This window comes from Talpa occidentalis, unplaced genomic scaffold (assembly GCF_014898055.3).
Source record: "Talpa occidentalis isolate TD23 unplaced genomic scaffold, MPIMG_talOcc4v2.1 talOcc4.9, whole genome shotgun sequence".
In the NCBI taxonomy this organism is placed as follows: Eukaryota; Metazoa; Chordata; class Mammalia; order Eulipotyphla; family Talpidae; genus Talpa; species Talpa occidentalis.
This window is the reverse complement of record NW_023605305.1, coordinates 26,863,570-26,885,030: the sequence shown is the minus strand read 5'-3', so window position 1 is coordinate 26,885,030 and position 21,461 is coordinate 26,863,570. Positions and strand designations below refer to the sequence as shown.

General features: G+C 45.9%; 1 protein-coding gene across 2 annotated transcripts in view; it reads right to left on the bottom strand.

Annotated features, from left to right (window-relative positions):
* The window catches only part of KDM4A (lysine demethylase 4A), a 43,455-nt gene extending 29,529 nt beyond the window's left edge, over nucleotides 1–13,926 (bottom strand). Inside the window, exons 1-6 of one of the 2 annotated variants that reach the window (XM_037501283.2) lie at nucleotides 13,814–13,926; nucleotides 10,815–10,991; nucleotides 9,506–9,681; nucleotides 4,981–5,095; nucleotides 2,974–3,167; nucleotides 841–890 (exon numbers count right to left, since the gene is read on the bottom strand). In XM_037501283.2, the coding sequence (XP_037357180.1) occupies nucleotides 841–890; nucleotides 2,974–3,167; nucleotides 4,981–5,095; nucleotides 9,506–9,681; nucleotides 10,815–10,952 (673 nt within the window). In that variant the 5' untranslated portion in view covers nucleotides 10,953–10,991; nucleotides 13,814–13,926. Of the gene's footprint in view, nucleotides 1–840; nucleotides 891–2,973; nucleotides 3,168–4,980; nucleotides 5,096–9,505; nucleotides 9,682–10,814; nucleotides 10,992–13,524; nucleotides 13,602–13,813 lie in introns of those variants that run through there. The other variant, XM_037501284.2, reaches the window with a different exon arrangement.
* Nucleotides 13,927–21,461: the final 7,535 nt, after the last annotated feature.

The following is a 21,461-nucleotide window of genomic DNA, read 5'->3' as shown; positions in this document are numbered from 1 at the left end:
ACCTCTCCTGTCTCACCCACTGCACCCTTCAGCAGTGTATTTCAGTAGATCTGCCTGTTCTGCTCCCCACTCTGTCTCTGGTGTATCCTCTCACCCCCCAACCTCTGGCCTGTATCATAGTTCTACACAAAAATTAAAAAAAAAAATCCAAAGTAGTAAAAAATTCAATTTTGGCTTTAACACTTGGGTTTTTAAAGAACCAGACCCAGGGCCTCCCGGGTGGCGCAGCGGTTGAGCGCTGGTTTGCGAACCTGCCCGCAGCCTCTGCGGCACCGGTTCGATCCCCGGCTGCTCCCCGGCCACCAGAGGAGGGTCCCACATGGCGCGCAGACCTCTCCTGCGGCCCGCTGCTCCCCTCAGCAGTGTACTTCGGTCCTTCTGCCTGCTCTGCTCCCTGCTCTGGCTCTGGTGAATTCTCTCACCCTCCCGCGCTTCTGACTGTACCCAGTGCATGTATAAACAAAACAAGCAAATAAATAAATACATAAATAAATAAACATGCCTCTATAAAAAAATTTAAAAAAAAAAAAAAAACTTTAAAAAAAAAATTAAAAAAAAAAAAAAAAAAAAAAAAAAACCAGACCCAATATGACTGATAAACTAGCCCTGGTGAAATAATATCTATGCTTGATAAAACAGAGGCAAAGACAATCTGAGAAGGAATTACTAAATCTCTAATGTGGGGAAGAGGCTCTGACTTTAGTGGCTCTGTAAGGGTAACTAACCTGGCAATCTGGCTCACCACCCCCCTTTGCAGGCCTGAGAAAGCACACGTGAGAATGGGCATTTCAAAGCAGCGCATCACAGGAGGGCCTGGTTGAGCACCAGGAGACACAGTACCTTTGGCAAGGCGCTCCAACCGCTTCCCGTGCTCGGGGGGGACAGAGTACCTGCAATCACATAAGAGTATTGGAAGCTGAGCAACAGGAGCTGAGACACAGCTCCAAGTATGAGATTTTTCAACTTCCCAACCACAAAATGTAGAAAGAAATCTGGAGAAACGAAATATTGAACTGTTTGGACAGAAGAGTGGGGAGCCCACAGAGAAATGGGATGAATTTCTTTCTTTTACCTCATTCATTTAAACTAGGCCTTTTCTAATATTTACCAAGAGCCAGGATTTATGATAGGTACTCAATGTTGTACGCTGTTACACTGTTGCTCATGCAATAAAATAATAATTAAAAAAAGAGATGGCACTAACATGCTCCTGGTGGAGCCTGAAAGGACTAACTGGGATAGGATGAAGAAGAATGGAAAATACGGTGAGAGAGCATGAAATACTTAGTGACCTGCCCCCAGCTTCTGAGCCCATTTTCCCTTCATCTCTGCAACAGCTATAATAATTACCCAGTAATTAATTACTCCTCTACCCAATAGGGTACCTTAATGCCACAGAAACTGCTTTTCATTTAAAAAAAAAAAGGGGGGGGGGAAGTAAGGCTATTTTAAACTGCTAAAACTTTATAATCCCAAAGTGACAGTTTCGATTTTAGCCCTTATAATTGATTCTAAATATTTTTCCACAGTAACAAAAACTTCCCATCCCAAATAGTCATTATGAAACAAAACAGAGGAGGAGTTGAGGAAAATGTTTGTCACCTAAAGGACTTTGGGATCCATCAGGCAACCTTGCACAGAAGTCTCTGGAGGTCCCACTTCAGATGACCTAAAGAGTGTATGTAATAACTAGAGAACCTTCTCTTGACATGAGAATGGAAATCCCATTTCAGAGAACTTTTAAACATGGTGAAGACAAAATAGCTACATTTACAGATTCTAGAAGTCTAGCCATCTAAGAAAGGAAATAGGACAGTAGTTAGGGGGTCATTACAGGCTTAAAATGTTTTTTTACCCACCCCCCCAAGATTAGAAACCAGAAAACATTTGAAAGAAGAAAGGAAAATCCCTGGGGAAAAGACATGGTTGAAGATGCTGGAAAAGGAAATGAAGATGGATCCAGTATCCACCTCTTGTCATGATCCAGCCCTCGATGCCCCTCCACCCACCTGTGCAGCTGTGTGTGGCACCCAAACCGCAATGGACTTCCAGTTATTAAAGACACAGTGCTCTGTCTCAACTCAGGACCTCTGTGTGTGCTGTCCCAACCACCTACACACATGCCCTCATCTCCCCTCCCCTCAATCTACCACCCAGCACCCCTCCAGCGCCATCTTCCCATTTGTTAGGTCTCAGTTTAGTTGTCACCTCTTCCAGGGAAGCTTTCTCTAATCCCAGCCCCATCCCTCAAGTGCCCTCCTCACATGGCCTGACTGAACTCACTATTCCCCATCAGAGCTGTTCTCACACTGTCTAATTATGTTCTCACCCTCTCATCTGCCCAGTGTCCTTTCTGGGTGAGAATAGGTGCCTCACGTCTTGCTCAGTGCTGTTGCTCGAAGCACCTTCACTGAAATGCTGAGACCTAGACACAGATCGGCGCATGGAGAGAAGAGACAACAAATCTTTGTTTCTCCCCAAATGACTGATGGTTAACACCCTGGAGAGCAGGAAGCTTATGCCGAGTAGCCTCGAATCCCCTTTTGGGTTAAGCACACACTGCTGCTCACCAAGTATTTTTTCCATGAGGAAAAGAAAGCTTTCTATCATCTGAAGAAGTGACTCCAGTCTTGGAAGTCTGCCTCTAAGAAATGCCTCAGGCCTGTTCAGAAAAAGAAATTAGAAAGCAGTGGGGTAGCCTGGAACAGCCTCCGTGATCCTCAGTAACTCAGCCAACTTCTGCTTTATGCCCAATGGTGTTCAGTGCCCTGCTCTTCAAAGTCTTGCTACTCAGGATGGTCTGAACACAAGAGCTCCAACACCTCTGATTATTCGGAATTCCACTTAAAATCCAAAATGTCAGTCCCACCCCAAGCCTACTGAACCAGAATCCACATATAAACAAGACCCCAAGACAGTTCCCAAGCACACTGAAGTTTAGAAGCCCCAGTGCCAACTGCAGGCTGACTTTACCAGGACTTTGGCTCCCCGAAGTGCAGATAATTAATGCTGTACAAGTCCATGTCTTCAGTGTGCCAGGCAAAGGACGTCTTCCACATGCCAAAGTACAGGTAGGGGGTGTTCACACCCTCAATGGTGATCCCACTCTCCTTTTCCACCAAGTCTAGAATTGTTTTCAGTCGGCCAATATTCCACTCATCAACATGCTACAAAGAAAATTAGAAAGTTGAGGCAAATTATACTGACTATAAACTGGGGCTCAACCTACAAATCAGAGTAGGTCATAAGTGAACTGTCACCTCATAACAAGGAGGTAGAATAACATCAAAACTTCACAGACATGAAGACTACAGTGTGCATCACCTTTCACAGCCACCCTTAGAACAGACGCCGTTAGACGTGGGTGGATGGGTGGAGGGCAAAACTACTTAGTGGGCACCGGTATGTGAATGACCACTAAGGAAGGAGAGGACCACCACCTGCTCTAGACCCCAGAAGGAAGGGTTTGGACTGAAACTAAAGAAACTTAGGTCCAAACAGAAAGAGCTCTTAAGCCATAAAAAAATACAAACATAAGTAAATAGTCACACAATGAAAGACTACTCAGCCATAAGGTAAGAGAAATGTCATTTACAGCAAAATGGAAGGACTCTGAAAGAATTATGTGTAGTAAAGCAAGTCAGAATGACAAAGACAAATACAGAACACTTATATAGTAGACAATCTGATGGGAAAAATACATATACAAAGTAGCAGACAATAATAAATGGAGTGAAGTTTCTGAGGCTAAGGAGGGAGGCAAGAGACAAATGGGTATAGTGGATGGTGGGGATTAAAGAAAAATACATGGTGTTAACTACACTAAATTATGACTTCTGGCCCCTATTACCACTGTGTCTTCAGTAGAAAGTCTACAGTGTTACCCAAGCCCTTCTTCTGAGTTACAAAGATCAGCCAGGAGGGCCTCCCAGGTGGCGCAGCAGGTTGAGCACAGTGCTGTGAAGCTGACGCAAGCCTCTGCAGCGCGGGTTCGATTCCAGGCCGGCCAGGGAGAGACCCACATGGCACAGCAGACCTCTCCTGTCTCGCCCACTGCTCCCCTCAGCAGTGTATTTTGGTCTGCCTGTTCTGCTCCCCACTCTGTCTCTGGTGAATTCACTCACCCTCCCGCGCCTCTGGCCTGTACCCCAGCTATTGTATAAGTTAAAAAAAAAAAAAATTATCAGCCGGGAGCCCACCTCTTGTAAGTATGTTCTGTATTTTTATGCCCTGCTTTTTCGTATTTCCCCATCCCAGACCATCATAATTACCTTCCAGCCATTAATGTCTATAAGCTTCACTTCCTACTATGCAGAAAAACTGTCATCAACAAACCTGGAATCCACTTTTTAAAGTCCCTCCTTTCAATAATAACATACAAAAACATTATAATTAATATAAGTGTTAAGTCCTAAAATGCCCTACAGATTTTTTAATCATCCAAAACGGTCCCAAATATTCTTTTTTTCTACCATACCTAAAGCAGTTCTTCATGCCAAAAAGAGCTATATCCCAAGCCGATGCAATCTGTTCAAACAGCTTTCATTACAGAATCTAGTTTGAGGGCTCTGAAAATCTAAATACGTTTATCTTCTTAAATATACATACCCCTTTCATTAGATTAGTCAGTGATCTTTTTTCTGCAGAAACCGCACTGCCTCTCCCCCAACATTTCATTTACTGTGATCCCACCCTTTCAAGAACTCATCACCTACCACCCACAGACTATTCTAACAGCCCTTGCAAAGAACACCATATCATCCAATTTACATGTAGAGTGGGAGAAATAAAATTCAGTCACATGCAAAAAAACCCCACAATTAAGTGAGCACAGCACATCAGCTGGTGGTGGAGCAGTCCTTTCTTCATCCACCCATTCAGCAATCAGCTTTTAGGTGACTACTACATGCTGGGCAGATGAAAATTGTATTACATTACAAAACCACAAAAATGCTGCCCAGAGTTTGCAGTGAGTCTCACCTTTTCATAGAGTGTGCCATTCACATCTGCACCATAAATTGGAGGATTGAATGTGAGATTTTTCCAGTATTTCCGCTCAAGTTCTTCAAACTCACTGTAGCGTGGGGTACAGTACCTTTTAAAAGTAAAACAAGTGTTAAGCAACTTAGAAGAGACTAAATTAACTGGGAATTATGAACAGCAGAAGTCAAAATTCTGTTCCCAGGGACAGCAAGACATTTGGAATGCGTTAAGACATAACCTTGACTCTCAAGGCTAGAAACACTGCAACTCACCCAACATACACAGGCAAATGTGAACACATCTTCCTTAATAGCCCTGAAATCTTTCAAGAGACTCTACTAAAACTAAATCCCACTACTGACAGAAGGGCCCTGGACATCCAGGGAAAAAATAGGCTTACAAACTAGTGAGAACCAAAAACTACAATTTCAGGGCCTCCCCGGTGGCGCAGCGGTTGAGCGCTGGGTTGCGAAGCTGCCCGCAGCCTCTGCAGCGCCGGTTCGATTCCCGGCTGCTCCCCGGCCACTGGAGGAGGGTCCCACATGGCGCGCAGACCTCTCCTGCCGCCCGCTGCTCCCCTCAGCAGTGTACTTCGGTCCTTCTGCCTGCTCTGCTCCCCGCTCTGGTGAATTCTCTCACCCTCCCGTGCTTCTGACTGTACCCAGTGCATGTATAAACAAACAAATAAATAAATGAACATGCCTCTATAAAAATAAATAAATAAAATAAAACAAAAGGGTGCATTCTCCACTTCGAAAAAAAAAATTAAAAAAAAAAAAACAAAAACTACAATTTCATCTAAATCCACAGACAACTGAAGGCAGGTTAAGGTCCTTGGGAGCACTCCTTTTCTGGCTCCAATGGAAGGGAAGAGCATCCAAGAGAGCTCATGGGTGTCACTGCCACACTTCCAGAAGTGGCCTACACTCAACAATAATCATGCCTAGGGGCCTCCCTGCTGGCACAAGGGTTAAGCATCAGCACTATCCACAGCCACTGCAGCATGAGTTCCATCCCCAGGCAGGGAGCTGACCCACATGGCGTAGCAGACCTCTCTGGTCTTGCCCACTGCTCCCCTCAGCAGCATATTTCAGGGGATCTGCCTGTTCTGCTCCCCACTCCGTCTCTGGTGAATGCTCTCACTGCCCCCCACACTGCCTCTCCGCTCTGTACCCTGGCTCTTGTATGCATAAACAAATAAAATCTTCTTAAAAAAAAAAAAAAAAGCTATGCTCTTTAGTTTAATAATCACATACTAAGAGTTTATTAAAAAAAAAAAAACTAAAAATTTCGGGCCTGCCCAGTGGCGCAGCGGTTGAACGCTGGGTTGTGAAGCTGCCCACAGCCTCTGCAGCGCCGGTTCGATCCCCGCTATCAGGCGAGGGTCCCACATGGCGCGCAGACCTCTCCTGCTGCCCGCTGCTCCCCTCAGCAGTGTACTTCAGTCATTCTGTCTGTTCTGCTCCCCACTCTGGCTCTGGTAAATTCTCTCACCCTCCCGCGCTTCTGACTGTACCCAGTGCTTGTATAAATACATAAATAAATCTTTAAAAAAAAATTATTGGGCCTCCCCGGTGGCGCAGCGGTTGAGCGCTGGGTTGCGAAGCTGCCTGCAGCCTCTGCGGCGCCGGTTCGATTCCCGGCTGCTCCCCGGCCACCGGAGGAGGGTCCCACATGGCGCGCAGACCTCTCCTGCCGCCCGCTGCTCCCCTCAGCAGTGTACTTCGTCGGTCTGCCTGTTCTGCTCCCTGCTCTGGCTCTGGTGAATTCTCTCACCCTCCCGCGCTTCTGACTGTACCCAGTGCATGTATAAACGAAACAAACAAACAAATAAATAAATAAATAAAACATGCCTCTATAAAAAAAAAAGAAAAAAAAAATTATTACACAGCAATTAAAGAATACTGTATAAAACTAAGATATAGGAAAACATACACTATAACTAGAAAAACTAATACACACTGTAACTCAAATGCCAAAAAAAATATTATGAATACATGAAGGGTGGAAGACCAAAATGAAAGTGTGTGCAGAGAATGGGATAAAACAATGTACTGCAAAGAATGGGATAAAAAATGCACTGCCTTACATTTTAATGTCAACCTAATAAATAATAAAATTTAGATCCCTTTGAACTATAAACAACTCTTCAACCACTAACTGATCTGCTTTATAAACTTAGATTTTTATTTTCTGGGTTTTCTTAAAGCTGACTGACCCAGCAAACAGAAATCAAAGGTAAGACCATTGTATTTTGGATGAAGGACAAAAACACAGGACTGATTATTTGAAAGGAAAAGAGGTCTCCTGAAAGAAGAGAAGGCCTAGCACTTGCTGACAAGAAATGCAGACACACAGGAACCCAGGATGAAACAGAAAGCGGGGTGCTAAGCCCCAGTGCATAGTGAGAAATCAGACCTGAAAGATGACACAGCCTTTCACCCACAGAGCATATCACACTTCAACATGCCTTCCACGGAGCCTAGAGAGCAGATTGGCCAGCAATATAAGATGCTTTTAAAGAGTAAAAAGTGGTTAATAAAATTAGATGACCAGTTAATACTGATAAGTCAAAGGAAAAGAAGGCAAAAGTGTATAAAAAGAAAGCGCATAACCTGAAAATGAGAGGTGACAGGGCATGAGGTGATGCCACCAGAAGTATGAAGACTCGCAAACGATTAAGTTGGAGCTCTGGGCTTTTGCAATGTACCTGACTGGCTGAAGTCAAGACATGTACAGATCAAAAAGACTCAGGAATAAAAGAGAAGGAGGGCTTCCCTGGTGGTGCAGGATTAAAGACAGCGCTATCAAGCTGTCCCCAGCCACTGCGCAAGAGTTCTATCCCCCACATGGCACAGCAGACCTCTCCTGTCTCGCCTGCTGCTCCCCACTCTGTCTCTGGTAAATCCTCTCACCCCGCCCCCACACTTCTGGCCTACACCCCAGTTCTTTTTTTTTTTTTTTTTTTTTTTTTTTAGTATTTATTTATTTAGGGCCTCTCTGGTGGCGCAAGGGTTAAGATGCAACCTATGAAGCAATCTGCAGCCACTGCAGCATGAGTTCGATTCCCAGCCAGCCAAGGAGCAACCCTCATGGCGCAGCAGACCTCTTCTAACTCACCCCGCTGCTCCCCTCAGCAGTGTACTTTGGTCAGTCTGCCTGTTCTGTTCCCCACTGTCTCTGGTCAATCCTCTTACCCCCCACACCTCTGGCCTGTACCCCAGCTCTTATATGAATAAAGAAATCAATCTTAAAAAAAAAAAACTAAAGATTTATTTATTTATGCATACAAGAGCTGGGTACAGGCCAGAGGTACAGGGGGTGAGAGGATCCACCAGAGACAGAGTGAAGAACAGAGCAGGCAGACTGACCAAAGTACACTGCTGAGGGGAGCAGCGGGAGAGCCAGGAGAGGTCTGCTGCACCATGTGGGTTGCTCCCTGCAGTAGCTGCAGATAGCTTCATAGGTTGTGGCTTAATCCTTGCACCACCAGGGAGGCCCCATCCCAGATCTTATATGCATAAATGGATAAATCTTTTTTAAAAGAGGGGTGGGGAGGAAAAATAAGGAACCCCTTGTGGAAATGTAAAACGAAGGCGGAATGTGGCAAGGCAGAAGACCCAAGAAAGAGGATTAAAAAGGAGCAATCAGACTCTAATGAAGGAAACACAAAATTCACTCTCCAAATCTGAGCTAATATGAGAGTTCAACACTAAAAACAGTAGGCCTGAACAAATAGGTTTCTAAAAGACAAGATCATGTATATACAGATGTTTCCATGCTGACAGAAAACAGCAACCAGCCTGGTCCCTTATTCACATTTTGCTCATGTTAAAACAGACACCGGAGAGAGCAGCTTGGTGGGCAGCGAGGAGTATGAACATGAGTCAAGACCAAATGACCCAGAAGGAAGAGATTAAACTACCATAGTCACTTTTTTTTAATAATTAAAAAAAAGATTTATTTTTACAAGATCTGGGGTATAGGCCAGAGGGGTGGGAGGGTGAAAGGATTCACCAGAAACAGAGCAGGGAGAAAAACAGGCAGAAGGACTGAAAACACTGCTGAGGGGAGCAGCGGGCGAGACAGAAGAGGTCTGCTGCGCCATGTGGGTCTCTCCCTGGCCAGCTGGGAATCAAACTGGCACTAGAGAGGCTGCGGACAGCCTCATAGCACTGCGCTCAACTCACTGCGCCACTGGGGAAGCCCCACAGTCACTTTTTGATAAGCAGGTGGTATTGATATATCTAGTAAAGCTCCTTTTGGACCATCTCCAACTTTATCCTTCACAACTTGCCAACTTATCCAAATCAGAAAATGATTCCATTTTTGTTGGAAAAACAACAGGATTACTTTAAGCAAGAGTGTGGACAAGTTCAGACTGTGACAGTACTGACAGGAGAAATGCTTCTATTAAAAGGGCAGAGAGGGAGATAGCAGCAGCACTGGAGGTGGCTGTGAGGATGAGATGTTGGGTCCACGATGCTATGACAGATAAAGGAAGGAAAGTGTTTGCACTCACTTGTCACTATTGGCTATCTTGCGGAACTCTCGAACTGTCATGGCTTTCTTCTGTATGTTGTACTGAGTGAAGAGGCCAGACTGTCCAGTCACGAGTTGCTGGATGGGGGCAGGAATGACCAAATCATCAATATCATCATAGGATGCTCGGGGCTTCCATTCCCTCGGAGGAACAACCTGTAAATATCACAGGAAACACAGAGATCAGAAATCTGGCCAGCTGGTCAGTCCATGAGGTGTGGAGACTGCTATACAACCTATCAGTCAATTGCATTAAAAAGTGACTTTGAAATAACCATGAGCCCGGTCCTCCCAGGTGGCGCAAGGGGTTAAGCACCTCACTATGAAGCAATCCACAGCCTCTGCAGCATGAGTTCGATCACCGACCCGCCAGGGAGAAACCCACATGGCGAGGCACACCTCTCCTGCCTCGCCCACTGCTCCCCTCAGCAGTGTATTTCTGTCAGTCTGACTGTTTCTGTCCCCCACTCTGTCTCTGGTGGATCCTCTCACTCCCCGCATCTCTGGCCTGTACCCCAGTTCTTGTATGCACAAATAAATAAATCTTTAAAAAAAAAAAAAAGAAAAGAAAGAACCATGAGCCCCCTAAACACAACAAACCCCCTGTCACCCCAACCTTGACCTAGTTCTGCCACTAACTAAATGCCCAGCTGCAATGACCTCTGGTAAGGATTATTTATCCTCAGCCTCAGTATCTCATCCGGGTGCCAAGGAAGGAAGGTGGCTTAAGCACTGATTCTCTTTCAGTGTAACAGAGACTTCACCTGAGAAGCCAAATTATTCAGTGCTGGGAAAGACTAAAATGCAAAGTAGGATGGCATAAGCACTTAGTGACAGAGGAAAACACTAAGGCACCACCTTTTCTCGATCACCCCCCCCTTTTTACTTCCCTTTTATAGACTCCAAGCAGCTCTCCTTCCTACCTAAAAGATGCTTCAGAGGGAGCCTCCCTGGTGGTGCAAGGGGTTAAGATGCAGCATTATGGGCTATCACCAGTCACTGCAGCATAAGATCCCCAGCCAGGGGGCTAGCCCACATGGTACAGCAGACTTCTGGCTCACCCACTCCTCTGGCCTGTACCCCAGTTCTTGTATGCATAAATAAATAAATAAATCTTTTTAAAAAAAACGCTTCAGAGGATAATGAAAGGCATTAACTTGCAATACACTCTATACTCATCACTCTGTCTGGCGTTCAGTAAAACTCATGTAAGTTATCAGCCTTCATTAGGAAAACTCTCACTGCTGCCTTTAGTCACAAAAGCCTTGTCCCCGCCCCTTGCTTCTCACCTTTGCCAGTCCAGCCCTATGAGCTCCTTGGGATTCAATGTAGGCAATGTAGCGACTGAAGTTCCGGAACTCCTCCATGGTAGGATAAAATGTCATTATGCGAGCACTGGGATTCAAGGTTTCAGATTCAGAAGCCATTTTCCCTCCTTTTTGGGGACCCTTTGGTCAGAGTGGAATCTGAAGAAATACATTAAGAACACAAGATTACAGGGCCTCCGTGGTGGTGCAAGGGGTTAAGTCTAAGCACTATCAAGCAATTAGCAGCCACTGAAGCATGAGATCAATGCCTTGCCAGGGAGCTACCCACATGGCCCAGCAGACCTCTCCTGTCTTGCCTGTTGCTCCCTTCAGCAGTGGATTTCAACAGATCTGCCTGTCCTGCTCCCCACTCTGTCTCCGGTGAATCCTCTCACCAATCCCCCCATACCTCTGGCCTGTACCCAGTTCTTGTATACATAAATAAAGAAATCTTAAAAAAACAAAAACACAAGATTACACAAGCTATAGCTTAACTAAAATGCTGGAAATGTCAGTGCTGAAAATAGTAAAAGGATGGTATAGAAATTCTGACGAAGCATTAAGACCTCACACCTGGAATATACCTCTAGGTGAGCTATTTAAATGAACTAGAAATGCAGATAGAAAGGTTTGAAAGAACCGGATATATCAACAGTGTGTATTCAAACCTCATTTAATGGAGACATTGTTTCAGCTAAGAAAGGAAACTGTAATTATCAGGTCCTAGGTCCTCCCTAACAATACAGTTGCCCCGCCCATATTTTACTCTTATCTTTTCAAGTTGCTCTTTATTCACACCTGACGAATTGCTTCTCCCAGTATTAAACAAAATATGCTACAGCCAGATTTAAAAAGCTACCCAGAGATCCCCCACAGGGCACAACTTTAAAACAGGATTTTAGATTCCTAAGAAGAGTTACCTGACCACAAGATTACAAAGCTTAAGTAAAAAGTACTGATAGTAGTAGAATTAAGGTTTTTTTTAAAACCCCCAAGTGAAATTATTCTCCTATCTAAACTAGTACGTAGTTTCAGGGCCACCAGGGAGGCCCAAGGGGTTGAGCACTGCACTATGAAGCAGTCCGCAGCCTTTGCAGCATGAGTTCCATCCCCGACCATCCAGGGAGCAACCTACATGGCAGACCTCTCCTGAAGTGCCCGCTGCTCCCCTCTCAGCAGTGTATTTCAGTCAGTCTGCCTATTCTGTTCCCCACTCTGTCTCTGGTGAATCCTCTCACACACACCCCATCTCTGGCCTGTACCCCAGCTCTTGTATGCATAAATAAATAAGTCTTTAAAAAAAAAAAAAGGTAATATGTAGTTTCAGCAGTCAACCTACAGAGTAGTTCAGTTACACTGTACCTAGAACTCAAAGGACAAAATTGAAACAAGCAAACTGGCAAGATAGGGCAAACTTTATAACTGATTGTAGCACGTAAAATAAAATTGCTGGCTTTTAGCTGAGGTCCTCAACTAAATGCATGCATACCCAATGCCCGACAACACAATAGATCAGCTAAGCTGAATGAAGACCAAACATACCACCTAAACGGGCCACTTTAGAAACAAAAAAGGGCTTTTCTCTACTAAACTTCATCATGAGGCCCAATAATTCTCCCCACTCTGGGCCCCAAAGCCATAGCAGTTCAACTCCAAGAGTTCCCTTAAGAGGTGGAGAGTTCAGAAGGGAGGAAATTGCTTCCAACCTCCCAGCAATCAATTACTAACAGTTTGGGAAGACAGCATGGAGCAGAGCTTTCTAAGGTGTAAAAGCAAAGACAAGCAAAAATAAAGTATGTTTCTGGTCAGGGGTTTTCATGCACGTTGCCAAAACTTTGCATGACAGATATACTGTTATGACTGTTTTACATACCAGTAAATTTGCCCACAGCCCTGTAACATACTCCCTCCATCTCTATGCTGTCTTGTATAATAATCTACACCTAGAAAAGTTCTTTGCAAGAGCAGATCCAAATGAAGAAACCTGAAGCTTGTGCAATTTTAAGGACCCTCTTTTAAAATAATACAAAATATCTTACTTTTGCAAATTTTACAAAAGCATTTAACCATGTGACTATAAAGTTTGGGCCATACCATGGCCTTGATACACCCGATGAGGCTTCATCGCCTCTGGCCTTATTCATCTTTGCATGCCTAAAACCTAGAACAATGCACGACAGAATACGCACTCAGTAACTTGACTGATTTCCTCGCCCTCACTTAAAATTGTTCATTCCCTTTCTGCAAGTCTGTTGATTCCCTTCCCCCAATCCATTCCCTGGGGACAGCTCCGGTTCCCTGACACCTTCCTTCCCCCATCCAGCAACAAAGCCAAGTGGCTGAAGAGCACCGGCTCCGGAGTCAAAACAACTCTGAACACGGACCCGCTCTCTGCCATTTATTGACTGTGTGACCTTGGCTTTGTGAGCAGCCCGAGCCTCAGTTTCCCCACCTGTGAAGTGGGGATGCAACCTCCTTGCCTCCCAGGGTTGCTGTAATTAACTCAGATGATGCAAGCGAAACACTCAGCACCAGGCCGGGTACTAACCCACTCCAGAAAGGCAGGTGTCGCTAACAACCACCTCAAACTCCCGCCCCCGCCCCTCCCCAGCCGCTCCCGCGGGTACCGCTCCAAAGGTGGCGCCTCTCCCCCGCCCCGCCCCCCGCCGCCCGCCAGGTCCCCGAAACTCACCGTTGGGAGACCAGCCCCTCCCGGCCCCGCCGCCCAGGCGAGTGAGGCCCGACCGCAGGAAGAAGAAAATAAGGCCCAGTGGACCTGCCCCCCTTCCCGACGTCCATTGGCAGGAAGGGATTGGAACGGCCCTATCTCGGGAACCATTTTAGAAGCCCCGCTCCCATTGGCCCAGAACCATGCCTATCACTCACCTGAAGGCACCCCCCCGCCCCTCCCCCACCGGAGCTCACGGTCACGGCCACAGCAGTAATAAATCTAAAGGATTCCAAAATCCCGTGGTCCTTACGTAAAGTCCACCGCCCCGGCAGGGCTGAGGCCCTACTTCGGCTGTCGCCACCAGCCGCTCCTACTGCTTTTCAGGCCGGCGAAGGACGAAACTCCGCCTCCTCTAACTCTGCCTCTGCGCAGCCGCAGAGTGCCACAGAATTAACCAATCTGCGGGCCGCCCTGGGCCCTCCAACAACCAATGAGCAGGCGCCGCAGCCGCCCAAAGTCCGAGAGACCCATCTGCTTAGCCAATGAGCGTCGGCCCGGGCTGTTGCCAGGAGGAAACGCGGTAGCGCTCGGGGCCGGGGCCACTGAGCAGCTCCGCAGTCCGCGGGCCTGGCCAATCACAGGCCGGCTTCTGGCCGCCCTTGGCTAATTAGTATTGAAAGAGGGGCGCACCCAGCCATGGGCTGGTCGGGGAGAGCGAGGGTGAGGAGATTATTGTAGGATGTTTCCACGGAGCTAGTGGGGCAAAGACTTTCGGGGGTGAGTGGGGCCCTCGCCTAAGGGAGAAGGGCTGAGGGGCTCTTCGGGCAGCTCCGCAGCGGCAGGAGCTCCTGATGAGGCGGCCAGCTTGTCCCGCTTTGCGCGCACTGTCTGTTTTTAAAACTAAAAGTCACGTGTCCCGGGAACCCCCCCCCCAACACACACACACACACACACCCCCTTCGCTGGCTGTCTGGCGGGACTTGTCTTGAAGGGAGCAGCTCCTGAAGGGGAGCGAGCTCTGAGGGTCATTAGGACAGGTCCTGGAGGGGAGGGTGTCCTTAGGGTCATTAAAAAGCAGTTCCTCAGTGAGCGGGGATTTGGGGTCATTAGGGGCAGCTCTTGGGGCGCTGAGAAGAAATCCTGGAAGTCATTAGACTCAAGTCTGGAGGGCTAGGGGGTTCCTAGGAGTTATTAGGGGCGGCTCCTGAGGGATGTGGGTCCCCTGAAGGCACTTCCTATTGTCAAGGGTGATGAGAAAGGATGTACACAGGACGCTTTTATAAGTCAAATGCAAAGCTAAAATTCCAAAGCCAAAGTAATATAAAATGTACATAACTGGGCCTCCCTGGTGGCGCAGGGGTTAAAGACAGAGCTATCAAGCTACTGCCAGCCACAGCCACTGCAGCACAGTGGTTAAGCTCCTCACTATGAAGCAAGGGGTTAAGCACCACACTATGAAGCCTCTGCAGCACAAGTTCGATCCCCGGCCAGCCAGAGAGAAACCCACATGGCGCAGCAGACCTTTCCTGTCTCGCCCGTCTCGCCCGCTGCTCCCCTCAGGAGTGTATTTCAGTCAGTCTGCCTGTTCTGTTCCCCATCCCACTCTGTCTCTGGTGAATCCTCTCACCCTTCACACCTTTGGCCTGTAACCCAGTTCTTGTATGTATAAATAAATAAATCTTTAAAAAAATAAATATTTTAAATTTTTTTTTTTTAAAAAGGGGAGGATTAGGGGCCCTTGGGTAGACAACAAATAGTTACAAGATTTTCTTCTCTTGATCTAGTAAGGTAATATATTAGATAATAGATATTGGTTAGGGTCCTCCCCCGTGGCACAGCGGGTTGAGGGCAGCGCTGTGAAGTTGTCCGCAGCCTCTGCAGCACGGGTTCGATTCCCCGGCGGCCAGGGAGAAAGCCACATGGGGAGGCAGACCTCTCCTGTCTCTCCCGCTGCTCCCTTCAGCAGTGTTTTCTGTCTGTTCTGCTCCTGGCTCTGTCTCTGGTAAAATCTCTCACCCTCCCACGCCTCAGGCCTGTACCCCAGTTCTTGTATAAATAAATAAATCTTTAAAAAAAAATAGATATTGGGTAACTCACAAATTGGCTAAGCATCTGAAGAACCAAACTTGGAAGATCACAAGGAAAACCAATCAAATCATGCCACAGAATTCATCCTCCACTTTCCTTGCTGCTGTCACCAAGCTCATTGTACTGTGAGCTTGCCTCACAGACTCCACTGGCCTAGACATGGATTCTTTGCAAGCACTTGCTGTCACTACCAGCCTCTCTGTGAAATTGGTCTTGCTACATACATTTTCCAACGGTGGCAGAGGGGCTTTTCTAAGATTGCTGCTACTTTGTATCACCAGCTTTCCATTTGCTTTATGCATGTAATAGGTGGAGCCTAGCTCAAGTTCTCTCATCCTCCCATTTATACAACCAGTATCTGTCAGACACCTTTTCAATTTTTTTAAATCATATATTCTCTTTTTTTTTAAAGATTTATTTTTATTTATTTATGCATGTAAGAACTGGGGTGTAGGTCAGAAGTGCAGAGGGTGACAGGATTCACCAGTGACAGAGTGGGGAGCAGAACAGGAGGATCTGGGCCTCCCTGGTGGCGCAAGGGGTTAAGCACAGCACTGTGAAGCTATCTGCAGCCTCTACAGCACGAATTAGATCCCTGAACCCTATCCCAGGCTGGCACAGCTGGCCAGGGAGCTACCCACATGGTGCAGCAGACCTCTGCTGTCTCACCTGCTGCTCCCCTAAGCAGTGTATTTCAGTTGATCTGCCTGTTCTGTTCCCCATTCTGTCTCTGGTGAATTCTCTCCCCCCTGCACCTCTGTACAGGTGCAGTTCTTATATGCATAAACCAGTTCTTGTATGCATAAACAAGTAAATCTTAAAAAAGAACAGGCGGATCTATGAAATACATTGCTGAGGACAGCAGCAGGCAGGGATCAAACTCATGCCTCAGTGGCTGTCATAGCTTGAGAGAGCCAAGATTTTAACCCCTGCACCACCAGGGAGGGCCATTTTAACATTATCTTGTAAGAACAATGTCATTGAGGTGTAATTTACAAACCATAAAATTTTCCCAATTTAAAGACATCATTTTAATGATTAAAAAAAAAAACAAGTATCAAGTTATGCAGCCATCACCCAATCTAGTTTGTTTTTTTTTAAAGATTTATTTATTATGCAGGAGTATAAAGTATAGGCCTGAGGTGGGGTATAGGCCAGAGGTGCAGGGGGTGAGAGGATTTGCCAGAGACAGTGGGGTGCAGAACAGACAGACTGACTGAAATACACTGCTGAGGGGAGCAGCGGGCGAGACAGGAGAAGTCTGCCTCACCATGTGGATTTCTCCCTGGTAACCCCGGGGATCGAACTCGTGCTACAGAAGCTACAGATTGCTTCATTGTGCGGTGCTTAACCCCTTGCGCCACCAGGGAGGCCCCCAATTGTTTTAGAACATGCCCTTTACCTTAACAAAATCTACTATTTTGACAAGATTCCTCATGCCCGGTTACAACCACTCTCTGTCTCCACTTCCAGCCCCAGGCAACCACTAATCTACTTTCTGTCTAGATCTGCCTTTTCTGAACATTCCATATAAATAGAACCATACGATATGTGGATATGTGATATTTTGTGTCTGACTCTTTTCATGTAGCATAATTTTTTTGAGATGCAGCCATATTGTAGACTGCATCAGTATTTTGTTCCTTTTTGATATTGAATAGTATCCCATTGTCATATTGAGTGACATTTGGGTTGTTTTCACTTTGGGGCTCTTATGAATAGGGCTTCTGTCAACATTTATGTGCAAGTCTTTGTGTGAACATATGCTGTCATTTCTCTTAGGCAGATAATTAGGAGTGGAATTTCTGGATCCTATAGTCAATTTGTTTCTTTTTAAGAAACTGCCAAACTGTTTTCCAAAGTGGCTTCCCCATTCTACATTCCCATCAACAATATATGCGTGTTCCTATTACTCCACAACTTTGCCATCATTTGTTATTGTCTATCTTGTGGTGATAGCCATTCTAATCGGTATAAAGTGGTCTCCCATTGGGCTTTAATGTGCATCTTTTTATGTGCCTATTGGCCACTCATGTATTTTCTTTGATGAAATGTCTATTCAAAATTTTGTTCACTTTTGGGGCCTCCTGGTGGCCCAAGGGTTAAGGCGCAGCCTGTGAAACTGCCCACAGCCACTGCAGCACTAGTTCCATACCCGGCCAGGGAGATACCCACATGGTGCAGCAGACCACTCCTGACTCACCCGCTACTCCCCTCAGCAGTGTACTTCAGTCCATCTGCCTGTTCCCTGCTCTGTCTCTGGTGAATCCTCTCACGCCCCACATCTCTGGCCTGTACCCCAGCTCTTGTATGCATAATAAATAAATCTTTTTGAAAAATTTTTGTTCACTTTTTACTTAGGTTTTTACATATTAAGTTGTAAGAGTTCTTCATATATTACGGATTTGCCAATTCCTTTATCAGACACAGACCTTGTAAATATATTCTCTCATTCCATGACTTGTCTTTTCATTTTAATAATGTCTTTTGAGGTGCAAGAGTTTTAATTTTTGGTGAAGTCTAATTTATCAATGTTTTCATTTATGAATTGTGCTTTTTTTTATGCATCAACATTGACAGGCAATCACTAATCTACTTTCTGTCTAGATCTGCCTTTTCTGAACATTGACATTTACATAGCTCTACTCTGCCTCCAAAATATATCCAGAACACAGTACTTCCCTCTACCTCAACTGCCAGCACACTGATTCAAGTCAACTGTAACTGTAGCCCAATCAGAATAATTCTCCTTGCTAAAAAAGAAAAGAAAAAAAGAATAATTCTCCTTGCTTCTGCCTTTGCTCTCTGCAGTCTCAACGCTGCAGACAGTGATCCTTTAATTCTAGAAGCCATATCATATTACTCTTTCTCTTAAAACCACCAAATGACTTCCCATCTCATTCTGGAGAGAAACCAAGTCCTATTATGGCCTACAATCTTCCCTCTTTCTCTTCCTCTATAACTTCTTTCCCAGCTCACTCCATCAGTGGCCTGTCCCCTCCCCCAACTGCCTGAAAGCTTCACTCCTTCACCTCCTTCAAAATCTGGCTGACATGTCACCTCCTCCATGAAGTCTTTCCTGACTACCACTATATGCTCTATTTGTTTTTCTATTGCTTAACTCTCTCCATCAGAATTTCTCCTTCACTTTTTTAAGGATTTATTTATCTTTGCATACAAGAGCTGGGTGCATATCAGTGGTGCAGGGGGTGAGAGGATTCATCAGAGACAGAGTGGGGAACAGAAGAGGTGGATCCACTGAAACACACTGCTGAGGGGAGCAGAGGGTAAGGCAGAAGAGGTCTGCTACGCCTTGTGGGTCAGCTTCCTGCTGGGGATTGAATTCATGCTGCAGTGGCTGTGGATAGCTTCACAGTGTTGTGACTTAATCCCTTGTGCCATCAGGGAGGTTCTATTTAAAGATTTTTTTTAAATTTTAATATTTATTTTATTTTAATCCAAAGGGGCAAATTTGTTATAAATAGGGAGAGAAGAATAAAGGACACTTGAATGGACTCAAGTGGGCAGAAAGATCTGACTAAAGATTTATTTATTTATTTATTTATACAAGAGTTGGGGTACAGGCCAGAGATGCAGGGGGTGAGAGGATTCACCAGAGACAGAGTGGGGAACAGAACAGGCAGATTGACAGAAGTACACTGCTGAGGGGAGCAGCGGGTGAGTCAGGAGAGATCTGCTGCACCATGTGGGTAGCTCCCTGGCTGGCTGGGGATCAAACTCTTGCTGCAGAGGCTGCAGATTGCTCCACAGTGCGGTACTAAAGATTTTTTTTAAATAAGCAGTTACTTTGTGCTTTCTTTGGTGATACAGAGATTAAAAACAACTTTATCAGGCCTCCCTAGTGGCGCAAGGGGTTAAGCACAGCACTGTGAAGTTGTCTGCGGCCTCTACAGCATGAGTTTGATCCCAGGCAGGCCAGGGAGCAACCCACATGGTGCAGCAGACCTCTCCTGTATCTCCCGCTGCTCCCCTCAGCAGTGTATTTCAGTAGATCCATCTGTTCTGCTCCCCATTCTGTCTCTTGTGAATCCTCTCACCCCCTGTACCTCTGGCCTACACCCCAGTTCTTGTATGCATAAATAAAGCTAAATCTTTAAAAATAAATAAAAATATTGTTGCCTGATAAACCTCTATCTGAGCCATTCCTATTGCTGGTGTGTGGTATGGGGAGAAAAGTCACTCATTAGGGAAGGAGGTGCAGGCCGGTTAGTTGAGGTGGCTGGGAGATGAGAAATCCCTCTCTTACTTAACCTGGGCATGTGCTGGGAAGGGAGTCCCAGCCATAATTCCTCCAATCAGATTTACTTCTTATCTCAGGTCCAGATGAAACACCTGTCCCTTCTTACATTTAGCAAACATTTGTTGTGTCCCTACTTTGGGCCAGACTAAGCTGGGAGGGATGTTTCTTGCCTTCAAGTAGTTCACAGTCCAGTGGAGGAGACAAAAAAATAAAAAAAACTGTAATTATAATGTCAATTTGCATTTCATTTCTGCACTGCAGCCTGGATAATTTTTACAGTTCTTATCCCCTCTTTTAGTATGTGAGCAGCTGAAAAAGCAGTGCTATGGTTACTGGACCAACAACCCAGCTGATGTGAGGCTGTTTGGTGGAGGGTTGGGAGGAAGGTGCTGAGATGGAGCTCCCGGAGGACTGGTCTTGGCTGAGGGGTCATGAGGGGCACGAGGGCATGTGCCACACAACTGGGTGTCTCTCACTATGGGTGTGTCCTCACGACAAAATTGCACATCAGAGGTAAGAAAAACTGAAATGCATTTAAAATAGAGAGCACCGGGCTTCCCTGGTGGTGCAGGGGTTAAAGTCTCAGCACTATCAATTATAGTGCATGAGTTTGACCCCAGGCTAGGGAGCTGACCCACAGGGGTTAGCAGACCTCTCCTGTCTTGCCTGCTGCTCCCCTCAGCAGTGTATTTCAGTCGATCTGCCTGTTCTGCTCCCCACTCTCTGGTGAATCCTCTTACCCTCCTGCACCTCTGGCCTACACCCCAGTTCTTGTATGCATGAATAAAATAAATCTTTAAAAAAATAAATAAATTAGGGCCTCCCTGGTGGCGCAGCGGTTGAGCGCTGGGTTGCGAAGCTGCCCGCGGCCTCTGCGGCGCTGGTTCGATCCCCGGCTGCTCCCCGGCCACCGGAGGAGGGTCCCACATGGCGCGCAGACCTCTCCTGCCGCCCGCTGCTCCCCTCAGCAGTGTACTTTGGTCCTTCTGCCTGCTCTGCTCCCCGCTCTGGCTCTGGTGAATTCTCTCACCCTCCCGCGCTTCTGACTGTACCCAGTGCATGTATAAACAAAACAAACAAAACAAACAAATAAATAAATAAAAACATGCCTCTATAAAAAAAAAATAAATAAATAAATTAGAGAGCACCACCACTGGGAAAATCACCACTAACGTTTTAGATATACATCCTTACCAGTGCTCCTCTAATTTAATGCTCATACAAATGCCCTAAGGAATTGCCAAAATACAAATTACTGTTCAGTAGGTCTGGGATGGGGCCCAAAGGTCTGCATTTCTAAGAAGATGCGGTTGGTCTCCAGATTCACTTGAGCAAAATTGTGGACAAATAGACACACTTATATATTTGGGGTGTTTTCAGTTTTTCAGTATTGTGAACAATGCTGAAGTCAATCTTTGCATGGAGATTTAAGAAGTATTTCTGATAGTTTCCTTTTCAGAAATTCCTAAAGATGTATTGCTGGGTCAAAGGTAAAGCATATTTTAAGGCTTTTGATAGATGTTGCAAATTTTCCTCCCAAAAGAACAAGCTTAATCCCCCGCTAGCATACTTTTGCCAATTTGAATAGTCAAACAATAGTACCTCCTTG